General features: G+C 39.3%; 1 protein-coding gene across 7 annotated transcripts in view; it reads left to right on the forward strand.

Moving 5' to 3' along the window:
* Positions 1-19,444, forward strand: part of FNIP2 (folliculin interacting protein 2) — a 52,286-nt gene extending 32,842 nt beyond the window's left edge. For 4 of the 7 annotated variants that reach the window (XM_075751787.1, XM_075751790.1, XM_075751785.1 and 1 more), the window contains 9 exons: positions 2,639-2,840; positions 3,425-3,513; positions 4,410-4,556; positions 4,684-4,853; positions 8,260-9,571; positions 10,362-10,518; positions 11,665-11,865; positions 15,519-15,634; positions 17,466-19,444. In XM_075751787.1, coding sequence (XP_075607902.1) covers positions 2,639-2,840; positions 3,425-3,513; positions 4,410-4,556; positions 4,684-4,853; positions 8,260-9,571; positions 10,362-10,518; positions 11,665-11,865; positions 15,519-15,634; positions 17,466-17,562 — 2,491 coding nt within the window. In that variant the 3' untranslated portion in view covers positions 17,563-19,444. Of the gene's footprint in view, positions 1-2,638; positions 2,841-3,424; positions 3,514-4,409; positions 4,557-4,683; positions 4,854-8,259; positions 9,572-10,361; positions 10,519-11,664; positions 11,866-15,518; positions 15,635-16,892 lie in introns of all 7 variants that reach the window. The other 3 variants (XM_075751789.1, XM_075751791.1, XM_075751786.1) reach the window with 1 other exon arrangement.
* Positions 19,445-25,490: the final 6,046 nt, after the last annotated feature.

The following is a 25,490-nucleotide window of genomic DNA, read 5'->3' on the forward strand; positions in this document are numbered from 1 at the left end:
AATGTGGTCAGTAAAAAACAAAATCTTTTTGAAAAGACTTCTTTCCCTAGTGTCAATACTTGAAGCTTTTTCCTGGATATTCTTACCAAATCATTTTTAACATGAAGAATCGTGCAGTGGTGCTAAGGCAGTAGTCACGCTATCTAAATCAAGCTTGCAGTTGAGAATAAGCTAGTAAGCATTTTTCTCTCAGTAAATGGACATACTTTTTAGTCTAGTTTCCTTAAGAAATAAGGCTGAGAGCAGTGCATGCAAAAAAGTTAAAACATTTAGGGTAAATAAGATAATTTCAGTGCAGTTTAGGTAGCAGCCAAAGTTTTGTAAATATAAATTTCCTGAAAGTGTTACAAAAGTAACAAATTGTTTAGAGGCAAGTAGCCTTTTGGGGCTGCTTATTCACTGTAGGGAATAGGTTGTGTTTCTTCCACATTGGAGAATCTATGCTGGGGAAAGATATTGGAAACAAAATGTGATTATTTCCACTATCTAGAACTACTCTTGAACTGGGGTTCTTTCTAAGCTAAAAAAACCCTCTTCAGATATTTGTTTTCTGATTAATTGCTAGAGAAACAGTAGGCTTCTGGTTGAATACTTAAGTGACCACAGAGTGTGCACTTCAGTTTGTACGGCCAAGATTCAAGTCTCTGTGACTGATGTTTTAGGCCAATAGCTCAAAGAAAATGAGATGTCTAGCTGGAACTCCATGTAGTCAATTGGCAGGCAAGCTAGATTAGCAGCTTTGTTGAAAAGGCTTCTGTCAGAGACCTAAATTCTTCAATTTCTGTTCCTGGGAAGCAGTACAAAAGCTTCTGATGTTTCTTAGATGCTGACTGACCATCTTTTCCCAACTTCCTTGAGAATTTCTGTCTCTGCATGCAAGTTCCTGAAGTTCAAATGAGGTTATGTTTTTGTCTTGAACTCTGTTTTCCCACAAGCTGTTTTTTGCTGGGGTTTTATTGTGTGTGTGTTTTCCTGTAGTCCTGGACTCGTACCTCTTTGATGAGAAACTTTCGTATATTTAACTTTGTCAAACCAATTAAAGTGTAAACCACTTATTTTTAGGATGAACTTAAAATGAATGCTTAGCATTCAGGCTTTCTTCTTGTTAATTGCTTCATAGTGGTCTATAAATGCCACAGGCTCCATTTCAAGATAATTCTGATATGAAAAGCCTTCAAACTTTTAATTACCACTCACTGATATTGCTGTCTTAACTTACAAAGAAACTCCAAAACCAAGCTATTTCCATATGAGTTGCTGCTCTGAATGTCTCTGTTTGTGTTCTAATGGCTTTCTTGTCTGTTCTTACCCTTCTCCCCCTATAATTTCTCTGTGGATTAAAAGCCATTATTCAATTAAAGTTCCTTCCAAAAGGCGTTTTGACCACACTATTTTACTCATTGATTTATATACTTTTTAAAGATAATTTTCAATGAAATTGATCAAGAACGTTAAGCAAGTAAAAGTAATATTTCTGTAAATCCACCAATATCACTATCTAGCACTGTAATGCAAGTATTTACAGAGGAACAGGATGAGGGGATTTGCACCCTCTTGTATAATCACGGAAAAGCTTATGCTGGGCTGAGACTTGTGGATATCATCCAAATCAGTTGCTTGTGCAAAGGACTAGCTTTGAATTTAGGCCGGGTTGCTGTGGAACTAGTCTAATTGAGTCTTGAAAATCTCCATGGGTGGTGATTCCACAGCTTCTCTGGACAGTGTCCTCCAGTGTGTTGACCATTTTACCCCCATTTGGCATCATCTGCAAACTCACGGAAGGTGTGTTCTGATCTACAGATCAGGCTGATAATGGAGATATTGAGCAGTATTGATCCCAGTATCAATCCACATGTAATATTGAAAAGTGGCATAACTGTTGAAAGAAATGTGGCAGGACTATCAAGTGAATAATCAGAACTTGGGAAATAATAATAGTTGTAAAATAGCTACTGTTTGTGGGTTTTAGCAGAAAAGAAAGCATTTTAAACTGAAGTATATCCAACTTTGTCCTAGGCACACCTGTATTTACAGGCATTAAGTTTGTGTTTTCACAGCAATTACTGTGTGGTGACATTTTGTCTTCAGTTAAAATAGAAAGTCTTATTTTGCATGGTTATGTGCCTTAAAACATCCCTCTTAAGATGCTAGAACAGTATGGGTAGCATGTTTCCCAACTTTCTTCACGAGCAACAGTAGAAATTCAGGAGCATCATGGACATACTGCTTAGTACCTAAGTAGGAGTATGAGTGCTGGATGCAGTTCACAGCTCTAAAATTACTTTTAACAAAAGGTAATGACTTTGTGTGTAGTGTGTCCATTCCCTCTTCTTAATATCCCTTAAAGATAAATCCAGAAGGAGGGATTTTGTAGTAGCTCTGTTTCAGAAGAAAATGTTCACGTGGCTTTAGGAGCTGGCCGCTTTGGGGGTTGCTTTTCTCCTATCTGAGGAAAGACACATCTTATCCATCAACATGTTGCGTATCCTCTGTTTAGAGACAGATGACAGAAGAGTCTTATGTAGTCAGCCAAAGGAGACCTAAGAATGAGTTACCTTTTACTATATAGAGAGATATGGATAGAAGAAGAATTACCTCTCAGTACCTAAGTAACTGTCCTAACAAATGTGTCTTACAGGTCCACTGAAGAAATGTTTAGTATGGCTGATGAAAGCTGCAGCTCCAATCCTGCAATGGTTCGGAGGAAAAAAATTGCAATCAGCATAATCTTTTCTCTGCCTGAAAAAGAAGAAGCACAGAGAAACTTCCAGGATTTCTTTTTCTCTCACTTTCCTCTTTTTGAATCTCACATGAACAAGCTCAAATATGCAATAGAAAAGGTACAGAATACTAGTTTGGCTTAATGTGGAAAAATAAGTGTTAAACAGAATGAGGTATTCTAGAATCTGATAGATGAAGAGTGGGAGAAGGTGCGTGGTTTCAAGCTTACCTCCCTTCTTACACATGTAGTCTTGAGCCTGAGCCCAGTGTAGGAATTCAGCATATCCTAAAAAAGAGGTGCAGTTTCTTTTCTGGTCAGAATGAGAATGGAGAGTTTTATGGTATGGGTGGCTTTTCTTTTTCTTTCCTTCTCAGTGTATTTCACTATGAGGTTTTCTTGACTCCCTGAAGACTGTGGAAATGATGGTATTCTATCCTTTCATGCAGTCACTAAAAGAGAGACAACAAATGTTTGTTGCTGTCTTCCCCTTACTCCCTCAACAAAGTTCTCTTCTCTACCCATGTCCAGTCTTAAGGATTGGCCTCTCATGAGGTGGAGGGAGGCTGACAGCTATTGCTGTCCTGAGTGGCTATATAGCACTGGGGCTAGATCTTAATTATTTTGACATGTTAATGAAGCTTAAAAAGATGAAGAATGTGAATCCTTTAAGAAGCTGTTTTGTGTCTTTAACTCTTAATCAAGGCCATGATCTCATGTAGAAAAATAGCAGAATCCAGCCAAAGAGTGCAGGTTTATATCAGCCGTGTCATGGATGCCCTGGGAGAATTCAGGTGAGTTGATGGAATTCTGAATTACAAGGAGAGCTCTTCTTCTTGCCTCTCTAAAGATATTTGTCACTTCCAGTTGTAAGAAACTGAATGCAGGGTCTTGTAATTTAGCTAGTCTTGAAGTTAATGTGAATGAATTTTCTGTGTTGGGTATTGGGTAAATGTTTTTAGAAACCAGCAAACATTAGCAAAACCAGCTCAGCCGCTTTCAGAATGAGACTAAAAGTAGTTGTGTTGCACTCGCCTGTACCTGGGAGTTAGTCTTTTAAGACTCGCCTGTACCTGCCAGTTAAAGTCTCTAAGATCTCATCAGGAGTTGGCTTCTGCTGATGCCTGTGCAGATGAGTGGATTGATTGTTGTATTTGGACCGATGAGTTGTCTGCTCCTAGCTCTAGATGCTGAACAGTGTGACTAACAAGAAAGTTGCTGTCAAAGGCTCTCTTTTTGGTACCTAAGGGAGGAAGGAATGGCCAGAGGCCAAGGGAGGCAGCCCAGGAGAGACAGACAAGGCTTTGGTGGGATGGAGTTTCTGTAATGTCTGGAATGTGGAATTGAATCACTGCAATGAATAGAATGGGTTCTATCCCCTCTCAAAATGATTTCTGAATCATTCCTCTGAATACAAATACACAGGGGAATGCAAGAAAGGGAAGGCAAATATGTAATTCATATGAAGACACTAAGTTACTGGTACGGTGAATTAAAGAGACTGGTGTTCTGGGACACTAGTAATTAGTGTGTCCAGAAAACTCTTCCAGTTTGTTTAGTCTCCTAGATCTTACAGAAAATTAAATAAAAATCAATGGACAATAGAAGAGGAAAGACTGCTTGTATTTGCAAGATTGAAATGTGCATGCTAATGCTTTTTTTTATTTTTTTTTAAATTTTCTTTGAGCAGAGTTACCATCTGGAACCTATATTCTGTTCCAAGGATTGCAGAGCCTGTGTGGCTTAATATGATGTCCAGCACCCTGGAAAAGAATCAGCTATGCCAGCGTTTTCTTAAAGAATTTACATTTCTGATAGAACAGATCAACAAGAATCAGTAAGCTTCCCCCCTACCCCTTTTCTTAAAAAAAGCTTGTGTGCTTCCCAGCGCACATGGATATGTTAAAGCACTTAATGGGATATTCTTTTGCTGGTGTTACTTTGGTCATATTCTTTTTTTCTAGGTTCTTTGCTGCTTTGTTAACTGCGGTGCTGACCTATCACCTGGCTTGGGTCCCAACAGTAATGCCGGTTGACCATCCTCCCATAAAGGCCTTCTCTGAGAAGCGCACATCACAGTCTGTGAACATGCTGGCAAAATCCCATCCATATAACCCTCTCTGGGCACAGCTTGGTCAGTAGGAAATGGAAAACTTCAGACTTCTCTGTAACTAGCACCTTCCTACATCCATTCCTCTTACTTAACAGCTACTTGTCATCCAGATAGCATCTGCTCTTTTGCCTTGCTGTAAGCTGGGCAGAGCCACCACCAGATGTCTTGCACCTGGTTGGACAGAGCATTTGGAAGCCTGTTTGCATAGCCCAAGTGCTCTGCTTTTTTTTTCCTTGGTTCCTTGTTGCCATCCTCTGTTACGCTGCCTGCTTAAGTAACTTGATACAGAAATATTAAGATGGTGCAAGTGTTGTGAATGATCTGAACAGTTTGGAAAGAACGAGAGGGAACAGACTGGATTGAGGGGAGCTCTCTGGGCCTTGGAGGCCCTTTGTAGTTGAAACTGCCCTGGCTACCTCCTTTTGTCTTTCTCACAGAGCTAGGATGGACACCAAGACCACAGAGTAGAAGTTTGGCAACTGGCAGTACCTCCATTCATTCACAGTTATGTGAGTGGGCTTGGGCCAAGATTTTCTTTTGATGCCCGCCTCCTCAGGCTGTTCTCTGACAAATATTTTATAGCTTATAAGTTATCTTGATACAGCAGTTTAAATAACTGCTGTCAATTAAGCGAGAGCTGAGAGAATAATGCTGCCAGTGGTAAATCCTTGAAAATTCCTCCTTCTTGGAAGCAGCTGTGAGTCTGACATCAGAGCAGCCTTAACTTTAACTGATATACTATATTGCCATGTAAAATAACACACATGCACACTAAAGCAATAATGTGACTCTTACACAGTGCTACTGGTTGTGTTTCTTGCTAATTGTCTCAGTTATGTTTGTTATTCTCAGCAGTCTTTATGAAACTAAGAATTATTACCCTGGCCATGTAGTTGTAGTAGAAGTGTTGTCTGGTTTAGGATGTCTTTAAAATGTTATGCAGTGGAGTAATGGATTAAACTTGGAGGGGAAAATAGAAGCTTGCTTAGGGTGTTGAGGATGTAGCCAGGCCTGGGGTTATAAAAACCAGCTGGACTGGAGGTGTAAGATCAGCAGTAGCTCTTGTGGTCACTCCCAGGAGCCACCACTGGTGACTAGTCAAGAGTCTGTTTCACTTCTTGCTTTCCCAGGCTGTATGTTGCTACCAGCATTGGCCTAGCCAAGTTCTCAGTGCCTGAACTCAAAATGCTTTTTTTTTTTTTTTTTTTGGGGGTGGGGGTGGTTTTTGTTCTTACAAAGCCATTATCAGGTGGTTTCAGTAACTGATAATGAAAGTAAGATGTTGCCCTCTGCTGGTTTCCTCCTTTAGAAATTGGAGGGAAAGATAAAAAATTGTGGGGTGTAGTGCTTTAAAATGGAAATGACTTTTTATTAAGGAAAGGATTTTGATGTACCTGTCTTCCCACCTTCAGATCTATGTTTTCATTACATATTACATATCAATTACAATAATATACTGATACAGATGTAAGTACCACTGTCAGGAAGACATAATACTGTCTCTTAAACATCAGCTTCAATCTAATGTTCTTAACAGTAGGCACTAATATGTGTTGAAGATCACAATTACGACTTTTAGTACTGTCTTATTAGTAATGGTTTTATATAAAAGTCAATTGTGCAAATGAACATGAAGCCTGAATCTGATTTCCATAGCAACTGTGCCAACTTGAATGTGAAAAGATATCTTCCCATTTCCTTTACAGATTCCTAGTCTTTGTGGCCCACCAGGCACTGAGGTTCATTCCAGCTGAGTAGTCTGAAGCCCATTGTCCATTACTGAGGAATGGATTTCCTGGCATTTTAGGCTATGCGTCTAGTTGCAAGGGTGCCCTTAACTGAGGGAAGACAGCACACTGATGCCACCACGCAGCAGCCTCTCCAGTGCATTGCTGGCATCATGGGAAATGGAAGATCTGGGCAGGGGAGACCGTGAGAGCAGTGGGATTACTGTCTCATTGATCCTTGTTTTGCAGGAGTGGAGTCAGGAGCCTTATTCCTTTTATGTTCTGTATGGTGAAGAGGAGGCTGGGCCTAAACGTGGTGTTTGGTTGTTGGGGTTTTTTTCTGTGTTTAGTCTCCTCTGGTTCAAACCAGAGGTTCCCTTGCCCTTGGTAGAAACCTTCCTGAAGCTCTGATTATAACTTTCATTTATTGTTGCTTCTTGAGGTCTAGTGCAAACTCAGTCCAGAACATTTGAGCAGTCCTGAGCAAGGACTTAGCACCTGAAAAAATCTGGTAGATTAGCAAGTAGCTGATAAAGCCTCAAGCCAGAGAAGCCTGCTTTCAAGGTGAACACTTATGGTGGCTAAAGAAATTGAGCTTTTGGTAGTTCTCTTCCATCTACTGGTGATATCAGCCACAGTTTGGTTAGGCAAAGACAATTTAGTGGGTGTTCTCTAATGGGTGTCAGGTGAAGACAGCTGGGTTAACTCAAGCTGGTAATAGACATTTCTTGAGTTACCCCATCTTTGTCTGATAGAGCATGTGAATGTTCCCTTATTGGCTATCTGTGTTTATTTCTCCCACAACTTTGGAATAGAAACCCTTCAGCTGATAGAGGATTATAGGCAGCTGGAAGATAGTTATCACTCTCCCAAATAAATACGTTGAAAGTAGGATACGTATGACCTTAGTGCTCTTAAAAAAGCAGTTCCTCAGAATAAATGAGCTAGCAAATAAGCAGTTCTTGGGGAGACTCAGATTATGTTGTAGTACCTACCTTTCATATTACAGTTGTATTTTAAGTAGTAAATATATTTTCTAGTTCTCTGCCACCCACTGCCAAAGATAAATGCTCATGTTAGTGGGGTTGATTCCAAGTACAAAGAAGTGCATGTGCCTTTCCCAATAAGGTAGTTACATGCTGCTTTTTTCAAAACCTTATTTATTAAGCTAATGTTGAATCCTTTTTTGCTTTTTTTAATATATTAGTCCTGAAAAATATAATTTAATTTTTTTCTGTATGAAAATTCCTGTGCTTAACAGAAAAAGTGACTGCAATAAGAGAATAACTTTAATGTGAAAGAAAATGAGTAGAAAAATAGAAGATTGTATAGCTGGCTTCAGAGTTTAGCAGAGTCTATATTCTTCTTCACTCCCTGTTGTGTCAATTTCTAAGTGATAATATCTTGTAAGCATCATGTAAATCAAAACCTTAGTGACTGTGAACAGAAGGAAACTGAGTAATAGCAGCTAATCCCTCACAAAACCACCAAAACCCTTCTGGACACAAGCCGGGTGTAAGAAGTGCATGGGACTTCTTTCATTATTCTTTGTTTTAAACTTTTATGAAGTTACTGTGAAAGAAATTAACTGTCTGATTTGTATCCATAGTAAATGCCATTTCAGAACGTATAGAATTTAAATGGTATAGCTCACATTACAACCAAACATAAGCATGTGAAACTTTTGTTTTCCCATATAGGCGATCTCTACGGTGCCATAGGCTCTCCAGTTAGATTGACTCGAACTGTTATTGTTGGAAAACGCAAGGAGTTGGTGCAGCGCTTGCTCTATGTTCTGACTTACTTCATTCGGTGCTCTGAGCTGCAGGAAAATCAGCTGACATGGAGTGAGAAGGCTGGGGAAGGAGAGCAAGTGCTAAATGGCAGCAAGATCACAACTGCATTGGAAAAGGGAGAGGTAGAGGAGTCTGATTATGTGGTTGTCACTGTTAGAAATGAACCTGCTCTTGTGCCTCCAATCCTACCTCCAAAGAATGATGGAAGTAAGAACAACAGTATTGCAGAGTGGGTACATGACCCAGAAAGCACTCATGCTGTCCCAGCCTCCTCAAAAGAAAAGAGAGAAGCAATAGGAAAGGCCAGTCAGAATTCAGAAGCATCTGTTGACTGTCTAACTAGCAGTTTCTGTAAAGGAGCAGCTGATGGTAGAACTGTCACTGATACAGGAATCATATCCTACCACTTTGAAGAACCATGTAAATTGGAGGATTTAATAGATATAAAGAAGAACAAGAACAAGAATGAGAGAAAAGTGGAAAAACAGTTGTCTAGTAGGTCATCTGCCTTACCTTGTCCTGAAAAGTCTGGCCACAGGAGTTCACACTTAGAAAAAGTCACCTTTCGGATTGGAAGTTCTGCGTCACCAGAGTCAGACTTAGAAACTCATAGAAGAGAAATGGAAGAAAATCTGGAGGCATTCAGAAAAAATCCAGAGGTGATACATTGTGCCTCAAGTTCCACAAATCTGACTGTGGATGCTTCCCAGAATAAAAAAGAAAGTTGTGAAGCTGCCTTTATACCCTTCTGTAAACATAATGTTTGTCACGCACAAATCCCACCTTGTGAGGGGAAGGAGAGTATACTTAACCAGCATATAGACAGTAAAGGAACTGAAATGAATTTAGCAAACACAATATCTAGTGAACCACTTTTGCCCACAGATAATATAGAAACTGTAAAATTGCCAAGCCTGAAAGAAACTAGAACATTATGCTCTGGCAATCTGGAGAACTATTCCCCTGGCTGTGTAGAAGTAGGTTCTGCTGTCAAACAGGATTCCCCTAAAGTAGGTGCTAAAGATGTCCCCTATGGGGATGCTGGAAGGAAAATCGCCTTCCGAGTTGAAGGGGACATTCCAAGGAATGAGAGTTCAGACAGTGCTCTTGGAGCCAGTGATGAAGAAGGTGATTGTTGTATCCCCAACGAGGTGCATCATGATAATGTCAGCAAAAGACTTGAAGAGTTTGCAGAAGTGGAACTTCCTTTACCAAGGTAATGAAGTTGAAATTAATTTTGAACTAATTTTGACTCAAAAGCTGTTGCTACTTTAGAGATGTTAAGGGTTTCAAGTCTGAAATCCTCTGGGATCTTGACTAAGTTCCTTGCAAACAAATCCATAACAGACACTGATGTGGTAGAATTCTTGTAAACAGACTTGGCGAAAAGAAGACCAAGACAGAAAGGGTTTAGGTAGTGAACTTTTGTGACAAAGGTGTTCTTCAAATGTCTAGTAAAAAGTGTTTAAACTTTTTTATATGAACTGCCTGAAATGTTTAATGTAGACAAGTAGACAGAACATCTGAAGACAAGCAAAACTGCAGCTTTCCTAAAACTGGTAACTGTTTAGATTTGACATATTTGACAAATCAGACAGATTTGAAATAAATACAGGCATCTTATTTGAAAACGTCTGAGCTTTAGAGGTGCACACAGAGCTTGCTGATGCTTAAGGTAGGTAGCTAGAAAGAGTTTGCTTCTTGGGCTGGGTTGGAGAAAACTCAAATTTAGCAAACCTGTTAGCTGCAGAACAGGGAGCTCGTACCTACCACAAGCTCTAATGCAGATTTGCCTTTTCATAACTTTTGAAGGAATCAATATGTTGTTAAAGTTCAGCTTTCAAAATCCTCATTTCAAAGAGCACCAGTAATTGGTTTACTATATTATGAGTACAATTTTTGATTAATATTTGCAGTAGAAGCAGGGGTGATAAACCGAATTTTGCATTCACTGAATGCAGTTTGTCAAGAAAGAATCTTACCTGCTTTGTGTTTCTGTATTTCAGGTCAAATACAATCAGCAGTCAATGTGTGAAAAACTTTGGAAGATCACTTCTAGGTGGTTACTGTCATACATATATACCTGATCTAGTGCTGCATGGAATAAATAACGATGAAAAACTCAAGCAGTGTCTACTGGCAGACCTACTTCATGCAACGCATGTGAGTTAAAGTACTGTTCTGAGTTGTAGTAGGAGTTGTGATATTACTGAGCTCTACAGAAGCAGGTCCTTTGAATAGGTTTCTTTCTACTTATCTGTCCTTAACAGCCACGCCAGACATGTCATCTTGAAAGATGGAAGCCCTTAATTCATTGTGTGCAAAACCTGTTCACACAAAATCACATGTGCTTTCCTTTAAGACTTCTTTTCAAAGAGAAACACAAGGAAAATTGTTTGCAACTTCAAGTTACAAACAAGGGAGAAAACCCTCAAACTGCTGCTCTCTTCAGTCATAGTAGCAGACAGACTTATCTACATTGCATAAAAATTATATGAAAGTTGAAACATCTTATGTTGCCACTTAGTGGCATGTGTTGCAAGGGAGATGAAGTCTTGTGGAGACCTATGTTATACTAGACTGTAGCAGAAATAACTGGCTACAGAAAGTAATTGCTTATAGGTAGGAACTTTGCCATGTTCTCACTCTAGATATTCCTAAATTATATAATTAATTTATAACCAACCTTTCACTAAAGTAATGGTGTGACCGTTGTATGCAATTTTAAATGTTTATCTAGTAATTGTCAACAGCTTATCTCTATAGCAATTAAGAATCATCCTGCTGGAATGAGTCCATGTGCTATCCGAAACAGTGATGTATGTGTATGTAACTTCTTTAAACAATATCAGATTGGTCTAATACGATACTGTCTCTTCATACATACCCTGCCTTGATTGTGCATAGTGAAATCCCTTACATGTCTCTGAAACATTAAATATACTTTCACCATCACTGCACTGGTATAATTATTACTTCACTTTGGAAGAAGCTTATCAGGGAAGGTGGAATACTTCAAGGAAAAAAATAGGGGAGTAGTGATTTTGAAGCACTACTTAAAATTAAATGCCTTGATCAAATTGGCAGTTAAGACCTAACTGACCTGATGTTGCTGAATGTAAACTCTGTCACTGAAGTTGGTATTCCTTCTCATTTTTGAGATGCCTTTGGTTTTCTATTGGACAGAAACATTCCTTGGATCACTTTCTTATTCCCTGCCTCAGTGTGAATAAAAGTGGAACCTCAAACTAAGTTGTGGAAATGTATATGGAAGTGTCATGTAATGTTTGTATTTTGTATCTGTTACAGCATCCAGTGCTAGATGAGCCCATAGCAGAAGCTGTCTGCATTATTGCAGACACAGATAAATGGAACGTACAAGTAGCTACCAGCCAGAGAAAGATGATGGACAATATGAAGTTAGGCAAGGATGTTTTGGTTTCGAGTCAAGTATCCAGTTTATTGCAGTCTATTTTACAGCTTTACAAACTCAACGTCCCAGCTGACTTTGTAAGTATTTCTTTACTCAAGACTGAAGCTAGTGAAAATTGCTTAGCTTAAATAGCAAATGCAGAGTTTTGTACACTGTGGTGCTATACCAGTGAACTGAAATAATGCAGAGTTGGTACAACATATTTAAAAGAACACATGCTTCAGTCCAGTAACAGATACTGTTTCATCTGTAACTTACATCTAGTAGATCAGATTAAAGTTAACTACTCCAAAATATGCCAAAACTAAACTTGGTTAGGCAATTTTAGCATGGTCCTCATGTGTTTATGATTAGGACTTTTAAATTTGGCTTTTATTTTTTGTTTGTATAACTTCCAGACTTCTCTACTCTTTATGTTGTTGAAGCTTCTGTCTATCCAAGCCTGTTTCTAGCATACAACTTCCTATTATTGGGCTTTCTATCCAGCTCCTTGCAGTGGATGCTTCCTCTCTCCTCCCCAAATAATTATGCCTCTGTGTGATTACTTGATCCTTCTGTTTTATGTATATTTTAGCCAACCCTGTCAACAAGAGCTGTGTTGGATAGCCTTGCTGATGTCTCCGTAGGATTGCTGGGAGGAACTGAAACCTGAAAACACCTGGGGGCAGGTGGGGTGCAGCAGGGGATGCTACTTTGTCATAGTCCATACTCCCTATCCCTGTCCTCATTAGTAGTAGAGTTCATCAGAGCAAATCAGTAATACTGGTTTTGCTGATTACAACAAAATTACCCACCAGTCTGACAGTTTTTAAAACACGAGTATAGGTAAGGGAAGATGGGGTGTCTTTTTTCAGTAGTCACCCCTTTTTCAATTAGCAGAATTGGTTTGTCCTTCAGCGGATAGTCTTGAGAAACTTGTAGGAAGCCTGTGTAAAGACTGTGCTAGCAGATGGAAGAGGAAGATAAGAGCTAAACACTTAATAGCTGTAAATAGTATTAGTCTGCATTGTTTTGGAAAAAATAGTGATATTGATTATGCTAAGTTCTCGAAGTCAAGTGCTAGGCAAAATATGTGGGTACATTGTCAATGTTGTCTCTGGATTCTTCTGGGCATCAAAATATAGGCAACTTTGGTTAAAATTACATCCTAATATTTGCACAGTAATGCCTTAAATTCTGGCACTTTTAAACTGAATAATTTCTGTAACTGAAGTGTTCTTGCCAATGCTGGCTAGGGGTTTGTGTATGCAATTTCTGTATGCTTTGTGGTGTGGGAGGGGTTTGGAGGCGTAATGTGTTTCAGGGGTTTTTTTATTGCCTTTTTCTTACAAAAAGGAATAGTGAAGTGACAGTGCTAGTAGTTTGTAAATTTTCTATAATTGATGTTAGAGATACTTTGATCCTTCTGTTGCTGGATTTTACAACTCTTCGCTAAAACAGAACCATCAGTACATGGAAGTGTTCCACCAAACTTTAGTGGGAGAAGTGTGACTTGCTTATTGTAATGATTCTATTGATTTAAATTTTGACAAAAACATAGGTACTAGTATCGATCAGAGATGAGCATACTGCAGTATATTTGAAGTTTCCTTTAAGAGTTATGTTTCTTTACATGCAGTTACTGTTCAGATGAATTTTTTTGTTGTTGTTTTTTGGGGGCACAACAAAAAACAAAACCCAACTCGAGACCAGATGAAAGGCAAGTGGTGATATCTTTATTGTGGCACTTCAGACTGGTAACCATACTGCAGAGATCTTTGCAGTATGTCAGGGTGAGAGGGAAGTGATGATCACAACTGCTGCGTGTCAGCAATATGTCAAAAGTTTCACCTCCACCTTCAAACTCATTTTAAGCTACTCTTCTATTTTTAGAAGGGAATTGACTTTTTTTTCTCCCATTTAGTCAGTGAGAAAAGCTGCAGAGGAAGCTAACATTAAAAAAAAAACACCACAACTTATGTACCTCACTTAATGCGAACCTTTTGAACACAATGGATTCATGTACCGAGCTTATGAGGAAAAATGTCTTTTGATTCTTTGCTGGCAGTCAGGAGGAGTAGATAATCTTATGTAAAGAATCTCCTTTTTAGAATAAGATGGGATTCTTCCTTACTAGCTCCCTCACAACTTAAAAAAAAAATTAAAAAATATCCATAATCCTTTAGCATGTGTACTGCAGTTGAAATATATTGAACTGCTACTTTGTGAATCAGCTGCATGCTCTCCTGAACCACTGAGGAAGTGCTCATAGGCTTTTTGTGTTAGGGCTACCTGTACTGGAAAAGAAAAGAATGTTTTCCTTTTGGCTAGATTATAATGACTTGAGTGAAAACTTGCTTGAAGCACATAGACCAAACTACTCTCGAAAAGCTTTTGCCTTTTCTGCACTGGTGGCAGTGATCTTATTCTAATACCATATAGCATGTTTTTTTAAAATGCCTCTTTATCTTCCATAATTAAGACCTGATATAAGCTCAGAGAATAATTAAAAGTCTTCATCTTGCTTCAGACCATCAGAAAAATATGTGATAGGCTGCCTACAAGCATGAGTCAGGTTTTTTGCTTGTTATTTTTTAATTAGCAAAACTGGTTTCACAGGATCTCATTTCTAATACTTATGGTTTTCATTCAACTTGAAAAGTACATTGGACGATGGCCTGAAGCTATTTGCTGCTACTGTTTCTAATTGCTGTCTATGCCTGCCGGATGATTATACATTTGATAATGTGAGGTTCTGCCTGTGCTTCCTGCTTTCATCTCCTGGAGTTTGGAGAGCTGAACTAATTTATCTTTTTTTGAAGTAGTGACCCTGTGGAAAGAAGGAATATATCAAATTGAATGTACCTTTTGTCCTAGAACAAAATTTCTGATAAGACATTCTACTTACCTTGTCTTACCAAAAAACACCCCTCTCTCTCTTTGAAGCTAAGGTACATCTGCTCTCCTGAAGTTGGTGTATGAGAAATTACAGTGCATCACATGACTGTATTTAAAAATAATATGCATTTCTAGCATGCTACTGCTGAAAGAAAAGAGGAGTTATTTAATTGGTATTTCAACTTGAACTATTACCTTTTGGCAAGCAGCATCAAATGTTTAAGCAATTTTAAACGACAACTACCTAGTATTAATAAAAACAAATGCCTAAAAAGGATTCGTAACCTAGCTTCTACAGTAAAGTAGTAAGCAAAAGAGCTATAGATTTATGATGAATAAGATAATGAAGACTCACTTCTTGAGTCTTAGATTCTTGAATGGCAGATCCCTAAAGCTAGAGTGCTAATTTTAGGAACTGTTGTGTAAACTGAATCTTTCAGAAAAAATAGTATTGCCTTGTGACAAAGACCTCTTGATCCAACTTTTCTGGTTTGATTCTTAGTAAGGTGTCTTGAGTGTCTTTGAACCTGGTTAAAACTATGTAAGTCAGCAGAAACACTGTGGCTAACATGAGTGGTAAATAGATGTGCAGTTTGGGCAACAAACTTGCTGCCCAAGAAAGCCGAAATGCCCCAATTCTATGAGGGGGGGTTCCCCTTTGAGGAGTAGTGTAACCTTTTAATGTTGCTAGCGCAGCTGTAATAAAACCAATTTCCTCTTCTGGATTCTGGAGTGGAGATTTAGTTTGAAAGGTGTTCTAGCTACGATAGAAGCTAAAATGATATGCTTGCATTGCTGTAAAACTTCATGCGATTCCTAAAGCTGTTCTGAGGTTTTTGGTCTGTGTTTACAGTGCATAATGCATCTTGAGGATAGACTACAAGAGATGTATCTCAAAAGCAAAATGCTTTCAGAATATCTGCGAGGACATACAAGAGTGCATGTAAAAGAACTAGGAATTGTACTGGGGTGAGTATTGCAGGTGTCAGTCTTAACCAATGGCTAAACTTGGGACAGGTACTTTCCTTTTCAGTTTCTGAATGTTGACACCTTGTTCCCATAAAGACCTCCTTCATATTTAGCACTCCTCTTTCATGTGCCTAATAAAGTGTAAAAATGGGTTCTACTGATCCGTCTGGGAATCGAGAAGAGACAGTTCTACAGCAAGAACAAATTACTTGTCATTCTTAAATTTTCAGAATGAAGAAAGTTTGTATTTTGGTCATTAGGAGATTATCCACACATTCATATGCATGTTTTCTGACTCAGTCTCCTTAATGAAAACTCCATCCCAAAAAATATTTGAGAATCTCTGGAAGGTTAGGTGGTGCGGTTGTATCTCAAGGGAAGAGGAGTTCTCAAAAAGCAGGTGTAGGAAAATAGACAGGTGTCCTGTTTGGCAGCTGTCTTCTAATAATAGTCCTTGGTTGACATACAGCCTTTAGGGATGCACCTGCTGACAGCAGAAGAGGGGGAAGAGGGAAGAAGTGAACACCCATTCCCAAGAAGATGGATGTTTAACACTGTGGCTATAATTTAATTTATGTTTATCCAAACTGTTCAAGATGTCACACTGAGAAATGTAGCTGTAAATAGTGAAACCCTGAAATAAGCACTTTTCTCAGTGTGCGTAATATGTGTATAAATATCTATAAATATATACATACATCCTGGCCTTTGAGCAGCTTTACATTTGGAAAGGGTTGGAAACTGACCGCTGTGTTTGAGAGACATTCCCGGTACTGTTATTGCATAATAATTAATTCCAGCTTTTGGTCAACTTTGGTAAGAAAGTGCTATTATATGGTGAACTGAGTTAAAGTCAAAACATGAAATGCTTGGTCTTCCATAAGTTAATGTTTAGTACTTTCTTAAACTGGGCTTATTTGGTGTCTACTGACTGGTAAGACTACAAGCTAAGGCTTATGGTTTAGCAAATAAATAAAAGCTTTTACTTAAACCACAGAAGATTATATACCACAAAACGTGATACTGCTATCTTTTAACTTAAGTGGTAGCATACTTCTTGGTTTTAAACATTATTACCTGCCTTTACTGGTATGTTATGAGTAATGGCAATAAATAATAATTAAACAATGAACTCAGCTATAGCAAGACATTTCCAGTTTCTTTAAAGTGCACGAAACATATCTCCGTGTTTCTCTTCTTTTGTGAAGGTGACTATATTTTAAAGTCTGTCTCTTTTTTTTTTTTTTTTAATTTCTAGGATTGAATCCAATGACTTGCCTTTGTTGGCTGCTATAGCAAGTACTCATTCCCCGTATGTTGCTCAAATACTTTTATAAATTAAAATCTCAGGATAGTCATTCCCTTAAAGTAAAATAAAGAAAAATGGGAATGTTGACTGAAGAAGAGAGGTGCCAAACACTGGTAAAGGGGAACACTGAGGAAAGCAGGTGATGACTACCACCTTCCAATGCTGGTTTCAACCGGATGTTTTATCGGAGGACTTCAGTTTACATAACATAAAAGGCATTCAGGTTTTTCTTACAACCTCACTTCTGACTTAAATCAAGAAAGCGACCGCATCCTTGCATTTTATTTTTATTCAAAGGACAAAAATTAACACTATGTGGCAGACCAGGAGCTGCCATCCAAAACGCTGCTCAAAACCATGAAGTAACAGTTAAAAGAACAAGTGGGTTAGAATGGATTTTGTAATACTTTGCTTGTGAGTGTGGTGTGGTGTATGTTTCTTTGCTGGGAAGGAGGAGCTGTAAACTATGTATATAGCATTCCTGTACACAAGTGTGTTAGATGGGACATGATTTTCTTGCAGAGCATACAGAAGATTTTGTATAGTTGAAATGATGGGCTTGGAACAAGGAACCTGGATTCAGCAGCCAAATGTTACATGGGAATGGAGGTATGCATGAGGTGATGTGACTTTTTCCTTTAGGGACAGGAGGTTAAGAAAGCTGTGGTTGCTTCTGTTTTAATGAGGAGGCATTCAAATGAGCCCATGGTTAGAAGTGGAATGGAATGGACTTCTGAGATAGGGATTTTGTGAGAAAGCCTTATGGAATTTCTGCTACAAGTTTACATTTGTTGCTGATGCAACTTCAATAACTCTTTTGAGTTTCCGTATGACTGTAGTCCTGGGAACTAAACCTGTGTCTTGGTGTCATCAAGTATTACTATCTCTAAGGAGTATGAATTTGACAAACTTCTGTATGATACAGTGCTGTTAGTGCGTGTCTGTGCGCACGCACACCAAGCGATTGGTGCAAACTGAAGACAATCTTACAGGGGAAGTAAGACAGCGAACGATCCCCCACCAAACCTTTAGTCAAAAGTATTTCTTTTTTCCAGCTACTAGTTGTCACTCTAAGTAGGAATAAAAGAGGAGCATCATTTGAAGTAAAATGAAATGTAGGGGCCAAACCCCAATATTTGATATTACTATGAATGTTTGCAATTACCGTTTTTGATTTTACAGAAATCTTGAACTATCATCCGGGTGCCTTTCCTTAATAGGTTAACTACTCTGAGACCAGAAACTACTTCTCCACTAGTTGATACTGGCCTTCTGTGTTTCTAGAACGCAAAATAAAATTTTGTATTTCACTGTTTTCATGTGGTTGATAACATGAATGTAAAAAAAAAAAAAATTTTTTTTTGCATAAAGCACTGTTAAGCTGGATATGAAACTATGGACCAGACTGAGGAAAGAACAAAGGATCAAAACAAACATTCTTAAAGAAATGGAAAACTCAATGTTGGGCCGTTCTGTTGTGAGCCAGCATGAATGAGGTGTTCGAAATTGTCAGCTTGCAAGCAGATTGCTAGCAGCACAATTGCTTGGGAATGGTGAATTCTAGTAAGAAACTCCTGATCACCGGTTATGAGTTCTCCTCGTTGGTGATTACAGATTTTTAACACTGAAGGGACACACTTTTATTAAAAGTGTTTTTATTTCCTACTACCTTGATGTTTGGACTTTTCTACAGTAAACTTTCAATGATTTGAAACAATGAAATGTGCATATTGTGAGTTGTTTAAATGTGATGGGGGTCTTGATTAACCTTCTGTTGCTTTTTGAGGGAAATAGGTAGCCTGACCTACTGTGAAGAGGGGTTGTTTCCAAGTGGAGGGATACATAATATTCTGATACAATGCTTCTAAAGCTGTTCCTTATATGCTGGGTTTCTGACCTGACATTCCAGATGTTTCTTTTATTGCATTTTCATACTTGTCCCTAGTATTCTGCCTAAAAAGGCTAAAATCTTTCTATGGTTCAGGTTTTTTCCTACTGCTTATAGTTGAGCAGACTTCATATCTTTTGGTCTGTGAATCCTTCTATCTGCTGGAAAGTAAACTTACCTCTGCATGGAGCTGCTAGCAGATATTACTCTGTATTTCCACAAGGTTAAGACAAAGTCAGAACCATAGGCCAAGTCACATATTCCTAAACTACCCCTGTGATGGAGAATGTGTGTGTGCATGTGTAGGACTATGAAACCGCTTCCCTGAGTGTATATAGAAATCCTCATGTACTTTCTCTATTTCATGTCATTCTTAAATAGTAGCAGAGTTCATTAAAAGTCAATTCCAGTTCCTTTAAAGTGTTAGTTGGGTTTTTATCTGGACAGACTCTGACAATTCTTCAAAGAAATATGTGCTAACATAAAAATACGTGCTTTTGTTATCGTAGAGCGTACTAAGGAAGTCAAAGGTCAGCCAACATTCAGTGATTTCAAGACTAATGCCATGAGCAGTAACACCTGATTTTACTACATCAACTATTAAAAAAATAAATTAATTAAAAAAAAATCTGCCTTTTGGTAAGACATCAAATGAACCTAGGGGTGGCATGTGAGGCGATGGTCAAAAGCACTTGGATTTTCTTCAGCCCAGGCTAAACCTTTCTAGTTCGTGCTGCTTTCTCTAACATTTTGCTGCTCTTATGATGAACTATCTTGTTCTCACAGTTTTAGTGTTGGGGGAAAGAAAATCCAAAATGAAAGCTGTTTATTACCTTTTTTAAAGGCTTTAGTTTAAAGAAAGTTAAATACATATTTTTCCCCTCCACCAAATGTACTACCTCAGTTGACAGGATTCCACCTTCTAGGGCTTTTTTTGACTCTAAGTCTTTAACTTGTTTTTGGTAGCATCTTGCTGTTTATGTAAATTAGCGTGGCATGACAGGGCAGTAAGTATTTACAGATGTGTTGTTAGACATCTTTAGGGCATGTTTCTGTTTTTATTTTAATAGGATGAAAAGTGATATGAATGTACAGATGTGTTTAGAATTGATAATGTAGCTTCATTTTCAAATATTCCAAAGTTGTTTTTATCAGTATTATGTAGTTTTTTGTAAACTTAAATACATACTTTCTTGGTTAAGTGGGAGTGCACAGTCTTTCCAAAATCCCACATAAAAGCAGTTTACACAGTGTGCAATTTCAAGAATGTATGCTTTTTTTCAGGCAAGACTAAACCTTCATGCACAGAGGGGAGGAATGAAGTGCTGAATTGTAGTATTTAATCTACATTAATTTTTTAACCCCCAAATGATACCAAGATCTAAACATTTTAATTTAAGTAGGTACTCTGAACTCACATATACAACTTTATTCTGCCCAAAAGAAATTAATAGATACTGATGCTGTAATTCACATTTCTAATGGCATCCTCAAAAGTTATAGATTGATCTTCCTCACTCCCTACCATATGCATCTTTTAAAGTCAAAAACCCTTTTCAGACACACCAAACTCTTCTATACAAAGCTTACACAAGAAGTTCACTTATCCCTCAAGTATAACTTGTATGTCAGTTAAAAGGACCCAAATGAAAATCAAGTCTGAACTGCTGAATATACTCTAGACATTTTTTTTTTTTTTTCTTGAGGTCAAGGGGGCTAATTTCACAGATATAACAGGTTTTCCATAGTAGAAAAAAATGTGTGTTGCTATTGCATGTTTGGAGAGCATAGGCTTTTTTAGGAATGACTGAATACCAATGTCAAGCTACATGGGTTTTTTTCTTCTAGTTGTTTATGTACGCTATTATTTTGGTCTATTTCTTTGCGGCATTTGGTGCAATAAACTTTCTGAAATGAATGTAAATGGTATTTGGTATCTTCCTTTTCAAAACTTTCTTCTGAAGTAGCTGTTCTTGTTGTAGCTGAGACCTAACAGTGTGTGGACATCTGATAACCCGTTAGTGGGGTAAGTTAATGTTGTAAGAAACCAAAAAAGCTTCACAAAATTTTGGAACCTGAGTGAATACTATTAGCATCTTTGGAAGCTTTACCCCACTTATAAATGTAAACAATGGCTCTTATAGTTTGAAAACTAACTGCAAAAAATAATGGGAAGTGAAGACTCTGTTGGAATAGGTTCTGCAGAGGTTCCACACACCTGTGTGGCTGTCACTGAGCTCAAGTGCATATGAAAAGAGCTATCTGAAAAATGTGTCACTCTTACACAATATATCCAATTTCAAAAATTACTCAACCAAACAGGAATGAGCGACACCTTGTGTCTACTAGACTATGAATTGGTTGATGGACTTGAATTAGTTTGAAACAAAGAGGTCTTCAATTTGTGTCACACTCTCCATGACCCAAATTGCTGTTTAGTATTCTGCAGCTTACTGGAGAAAGTCTTTATTTACAAAACAAAAATGGAGGGGAGATGATCAACTGTAATTATGCTAAACAGCTTTGAACAGCTCTGAGGTATGGCCTGACTTGTAGCGTGTAAGCACTTCTTACCTGTAGACTGAAATGTTTGAGGTTTGCTTGTTGGTTGGGCTAACAAGGATTGGAAATAAAACCAAAGCCCAGGAACTTTGGCATCAAGGACTTGTGACGGCGCTGTGAATACAGCGTCTGGCTTTCTGGTCTGGTTGCAGTAATTATCAACTCTGGAGCATTTGGAAATAAATCTACTCTTTCTCATGCTCAAAGGTTCTAAATGCTTGTGTGCACACTTGAAATAAGGAGAAATGTCTGCTGCGTTGTCTGCTACAAGTCCTGTGTAATTCATGGTCTCTGCTAGTAGTACTGCACAACTGGTGACCTGTCATAAAGGTGAACTAAATTTGGTGTTTATGCTAACAAAAGGGTTCTTTTAGTGTGAAAAGTACATCAAAGTGATGGTGCTGTGGTGAGCTGTAACCTCACCCCAGCTCTCTTCTTGCCAAATTGTGTAGCTGCCTCTCTCTTTCTAAGTCTGTGCTTTTATGAGAGGGCTTGAAACAATTTAATAGCTAACCCCTGTGACAAGGGGAAGACCCCATTACCCTGGCCCGTCTTTCCTCCAGTCCTGCTAGCTGCATCTGCAAGCTAGTGGCTTGCTCTGTTGCTCATTCAGTCACTCATATCCAGGTGCTGCATGTTTGCAGAAAAAAGCTGATGATGGTTGTCTGCTGAGTTAACAAGTTGAATTTGGCTTGGATAAGTGCTAGTGTAAGGGCAAGGGAAGAGATGGGACCCCTCAGCTAGGGAACGAGAGAGAAAAGGAGCGAGGCTGCTCCAGCTCCTGATGTCTTTGATGCTTGTGGGCCGTTGCATTGGCTGGGCAGGGGCAACCTGGGCTTCCACCCAGGCTTTGTAAGACTCCATGAAGCTCCTCTGCTCTGACTTCACTACTTGTTAACAATTGTAGTTAAGCTGTTGGTCATATCAACTAGTTTAACTTTTTTTCTAAAGGACAATTAGCCAATCTCTTTCAGAATCCGTATGATTGGGACTGGCAGGTTCGCAAGAGGCAGATGCGCAGGCTGACCGGTATAAAACGGCCAAGCACTAGGAAAGTGTAGGGACCTGTACTAATAAATACTCACATGGTATGGCTGTGAGAGAGCTGACAAGGAGCTTTTGGAACTGACAGCTGCAAAAGAGAAAATAATGCCTAGATTTGAAAAACTATCAAACTCTGCTGTCAAAGTCAGTGATTTGTTCAAAAGATATGACTTGGAATAATGCAAATGTTAATGGTGAATAAATGATTTAACCCCTTTTTCTCATAAATAAATGGCAAGGAGAATCACAGAACTGATGAAGAGATATGCTCACGTAACAAGGAGTTCAAGGCTACAGCAGGCGTAAGTAAACGTGAGCTGTATCACAAAGTAGCCACGTCTTGTGCCACAATTCTGCCAGACTTTTTCCTTCCTTTCCTCTCTAAATCAACAAGTCCTATAACACAGCAAAGTTTTCTGCTAATTATCTATGGGCCATATTCTTTGGCTTTCTGTACATGTATAGTTGAAGAGGGCATGAATGAAAATAAGAAAGAGGATTTTGGACATAAAGGACATGCAGCTGAGTGACAAACCCTGAGACTGTGACCTATAAGGCTTCTGATCCCATATAAAACTAGCTTAAGTGGCCACATGCTAGTAATCCACATGCTAGTAATCCACGTGCTGGAAAATGACTCTAATAGTTGCAGTCAGTTGTCTGTCTGGCGCGATCCCAAAGCTAAAACAGTTTAAGCAGTACGAGTAGCATCTTGTCTCAAAATCCTAAAGGTCAACAGGAGGCCAAAGGGCTTAGGAGTGACAGTCAAGCACTTGAAATAATTTTATAAACTGGATTTCTTCCGTTTGGAGCTACAAGAGAAATTCCACTCTGATCTGGCAAAACGATGTTTGAGAGAGCAGAGTCCCCTGAGGAAGGAGTTTCCCACTAAGAAAGAGCTCCTGCTCCTATGGGTGGAGAAGTGTTTGTGGGTGTGGAAATATGAATTGATCCTTGCGTCTTCCCAGGGAGCGGTTGTGCTGTCTGATAAGAGTGGTGGGAGGTCAAGGGCTGGCGTGTTTGCCTCGCAGAAATGTTTTCCCTTCTATTGGATTGAATTCCAACCCTGCATATAACAAATTTGTTTCAAATAGGACCTTAACTTTAACTACCACTTTGTCTTACTACCTCATCTCTTTTTCCCCAGGCAAAACAAGGCTGGAGAATTTTTTCCTCTTTTCTGCACATTACTGTCACATAAATGTTTTCATTTTTCATTTTCTACAGTATTGTACCAGTGCCTGCACAGGCACTGTTAGCCTTAAGATGGACAAGTCTCGTAAAATTGTTCATTTTAGCTTTGAAAAATATAGGGGGTTTGAATTGAGCATTTTTTGTTGAACTATTTGCGATTCCCTGGAACGTGCAACTTCTTTGATATTGAAACATGCCCATGCCATGAGCAACATGAAATTAAAAATCACATTTGTAAACCATCAGCTCCACCTGCCCTCTGTAAGGGATTGGCTCATGTAAGGGCACTACAGTCTTGGTCTAAGCACTTTAATTCTTCAGCTGTGTTTCTAATAGAAGAAATACCTTTACCTTTTGATTTGGGAAGCAGACGTGCCTTCAGAGTGGCTGAAGACAGCTTTCACGGCTGCCCAAGTCCCAGGCCAGGCTGGCCCTTGCATTGTGGCCTTGTTGTTCAAGAATCATAGAATCTTTAAGGTTGGAAAAGACCTCTAAGATCATCAAGTGCAACCGTCGAACCAAGAACATAGGGAGTGGGCTGCCTGGCGGGGGCATAAACCAAAATGGAGTTAGTGCTGAGCGAAAGCGAATTTTTTTCCTTTGCCCTGCAGTTTACCGTAATTGCACTCCTGGCTGTCTGCCGTAAGGGTTTGATGTCCCTAAGGTGAAAGGGCGCCTGAATCCAGAGGCTTGTTGAGCAAGGTCCTCTGCATGCCTACCTGATACCATTCCCAAAGCGAGCGACGAACCGACCTACATCAGCTCAGTACAACCGGTGACATAACTTAGACACCAATGACCCAAATGAGTTTGTCAGGCCTCTGGTATTTAAACCATTTGTGTTAGACCTAGCTATGGCTACACCCCGAAGGTAGACAGCTGCCTCTGGTTTGCTGTGTGCCATTTTCTTCCCACAAGAATGCAGTGACCTCTCCGGTTGCTCAGCAGTGGGTAAACACCAAAAGCAAAAGACGCAAAGCCCATTTGTAATGTTGCTAAATAAATTCTGAGTGTTGTAGGTAACTCGTTGGCTAGTGGGAGCGGTTGGGGGAGGAGTAGTGCATTATTATATGCTTGAATTAAATAAGCTCTGAAGAGGACCTGGTGGCTTCGAGATGTGAGTGCCTATGCTCTTGGTAGGCAAGGAAGCTGGTAATTCAAGAACGCTCTTCTCGTCTTGAGGAAGGCTCCTGTCCTAAGCCTCGTAGTGTTTAAACTGTATTGCTGCTAAGGACCCAATCTAACTAATTCATCTCTAATTCATCTGCTAAGCTTTACAGGAAAGCTGGCTTGCCTCCTCCCACCCCTTGTTTCTTTTTGAATTGGTATTCTCTGCTTTTCTTCTAAATATATGAATCTATTTCTGCATGTCTATTTTTGTGGCCAGCAACTGCTCTCCCAGCCGTGGAGAAAGCTGGTACGGACTTTGGGGTTTGTGCTGAGCAGCTTTCAAACCTAGGTCTGGTTAGAGAGTGAAGAGCTGGGTGGTCCCACCCCGGGAGGCAAAGCGCTCGAAGCTGGGGTCCCCGGGGATCGCCGTCCCAATGAACCCGAGCAGCAAACTGCACCGGCAGGTCGTCTCACTGCTGGTTGCTGGGCATCGCTAAGTGTCACCCTTTCCCCAACAAAAAGGGACTGTGCTAGAAAGCATGTAACTACAGTTTTGCACACAGATGAGCTTGTTAGTGGTGTGGGGTGAAGAGTCTGGCAGCGACAGGCTGCTCTTTGCATTGTAGCACTTCCAATAGTTTGATGCTGGTTGGCTGCCAATGTGTACACCACTGCCCTTCTTCTCAGAGCTGTGATGCTGAGCTGGGTTGCGTTGTAGTTGAGCTTGAAATGTGACTGTGAACTTTACC

This window comes from Balearica regulorum, chromosome 4 (assembly GCF_011004875.1).
Source record: "Balearica regulorum gibbericeps isolate bBalReg1 chromosome 4, bBalReg1.pri, whole genome shotgun sequence".
NCBI classification, from domain to species: domain Eukaryota; kingdom Metazoa; phylum Chordata; class Aves; order Gruiformes; family Gruidae; genus Balearica; species Balearica regulorum.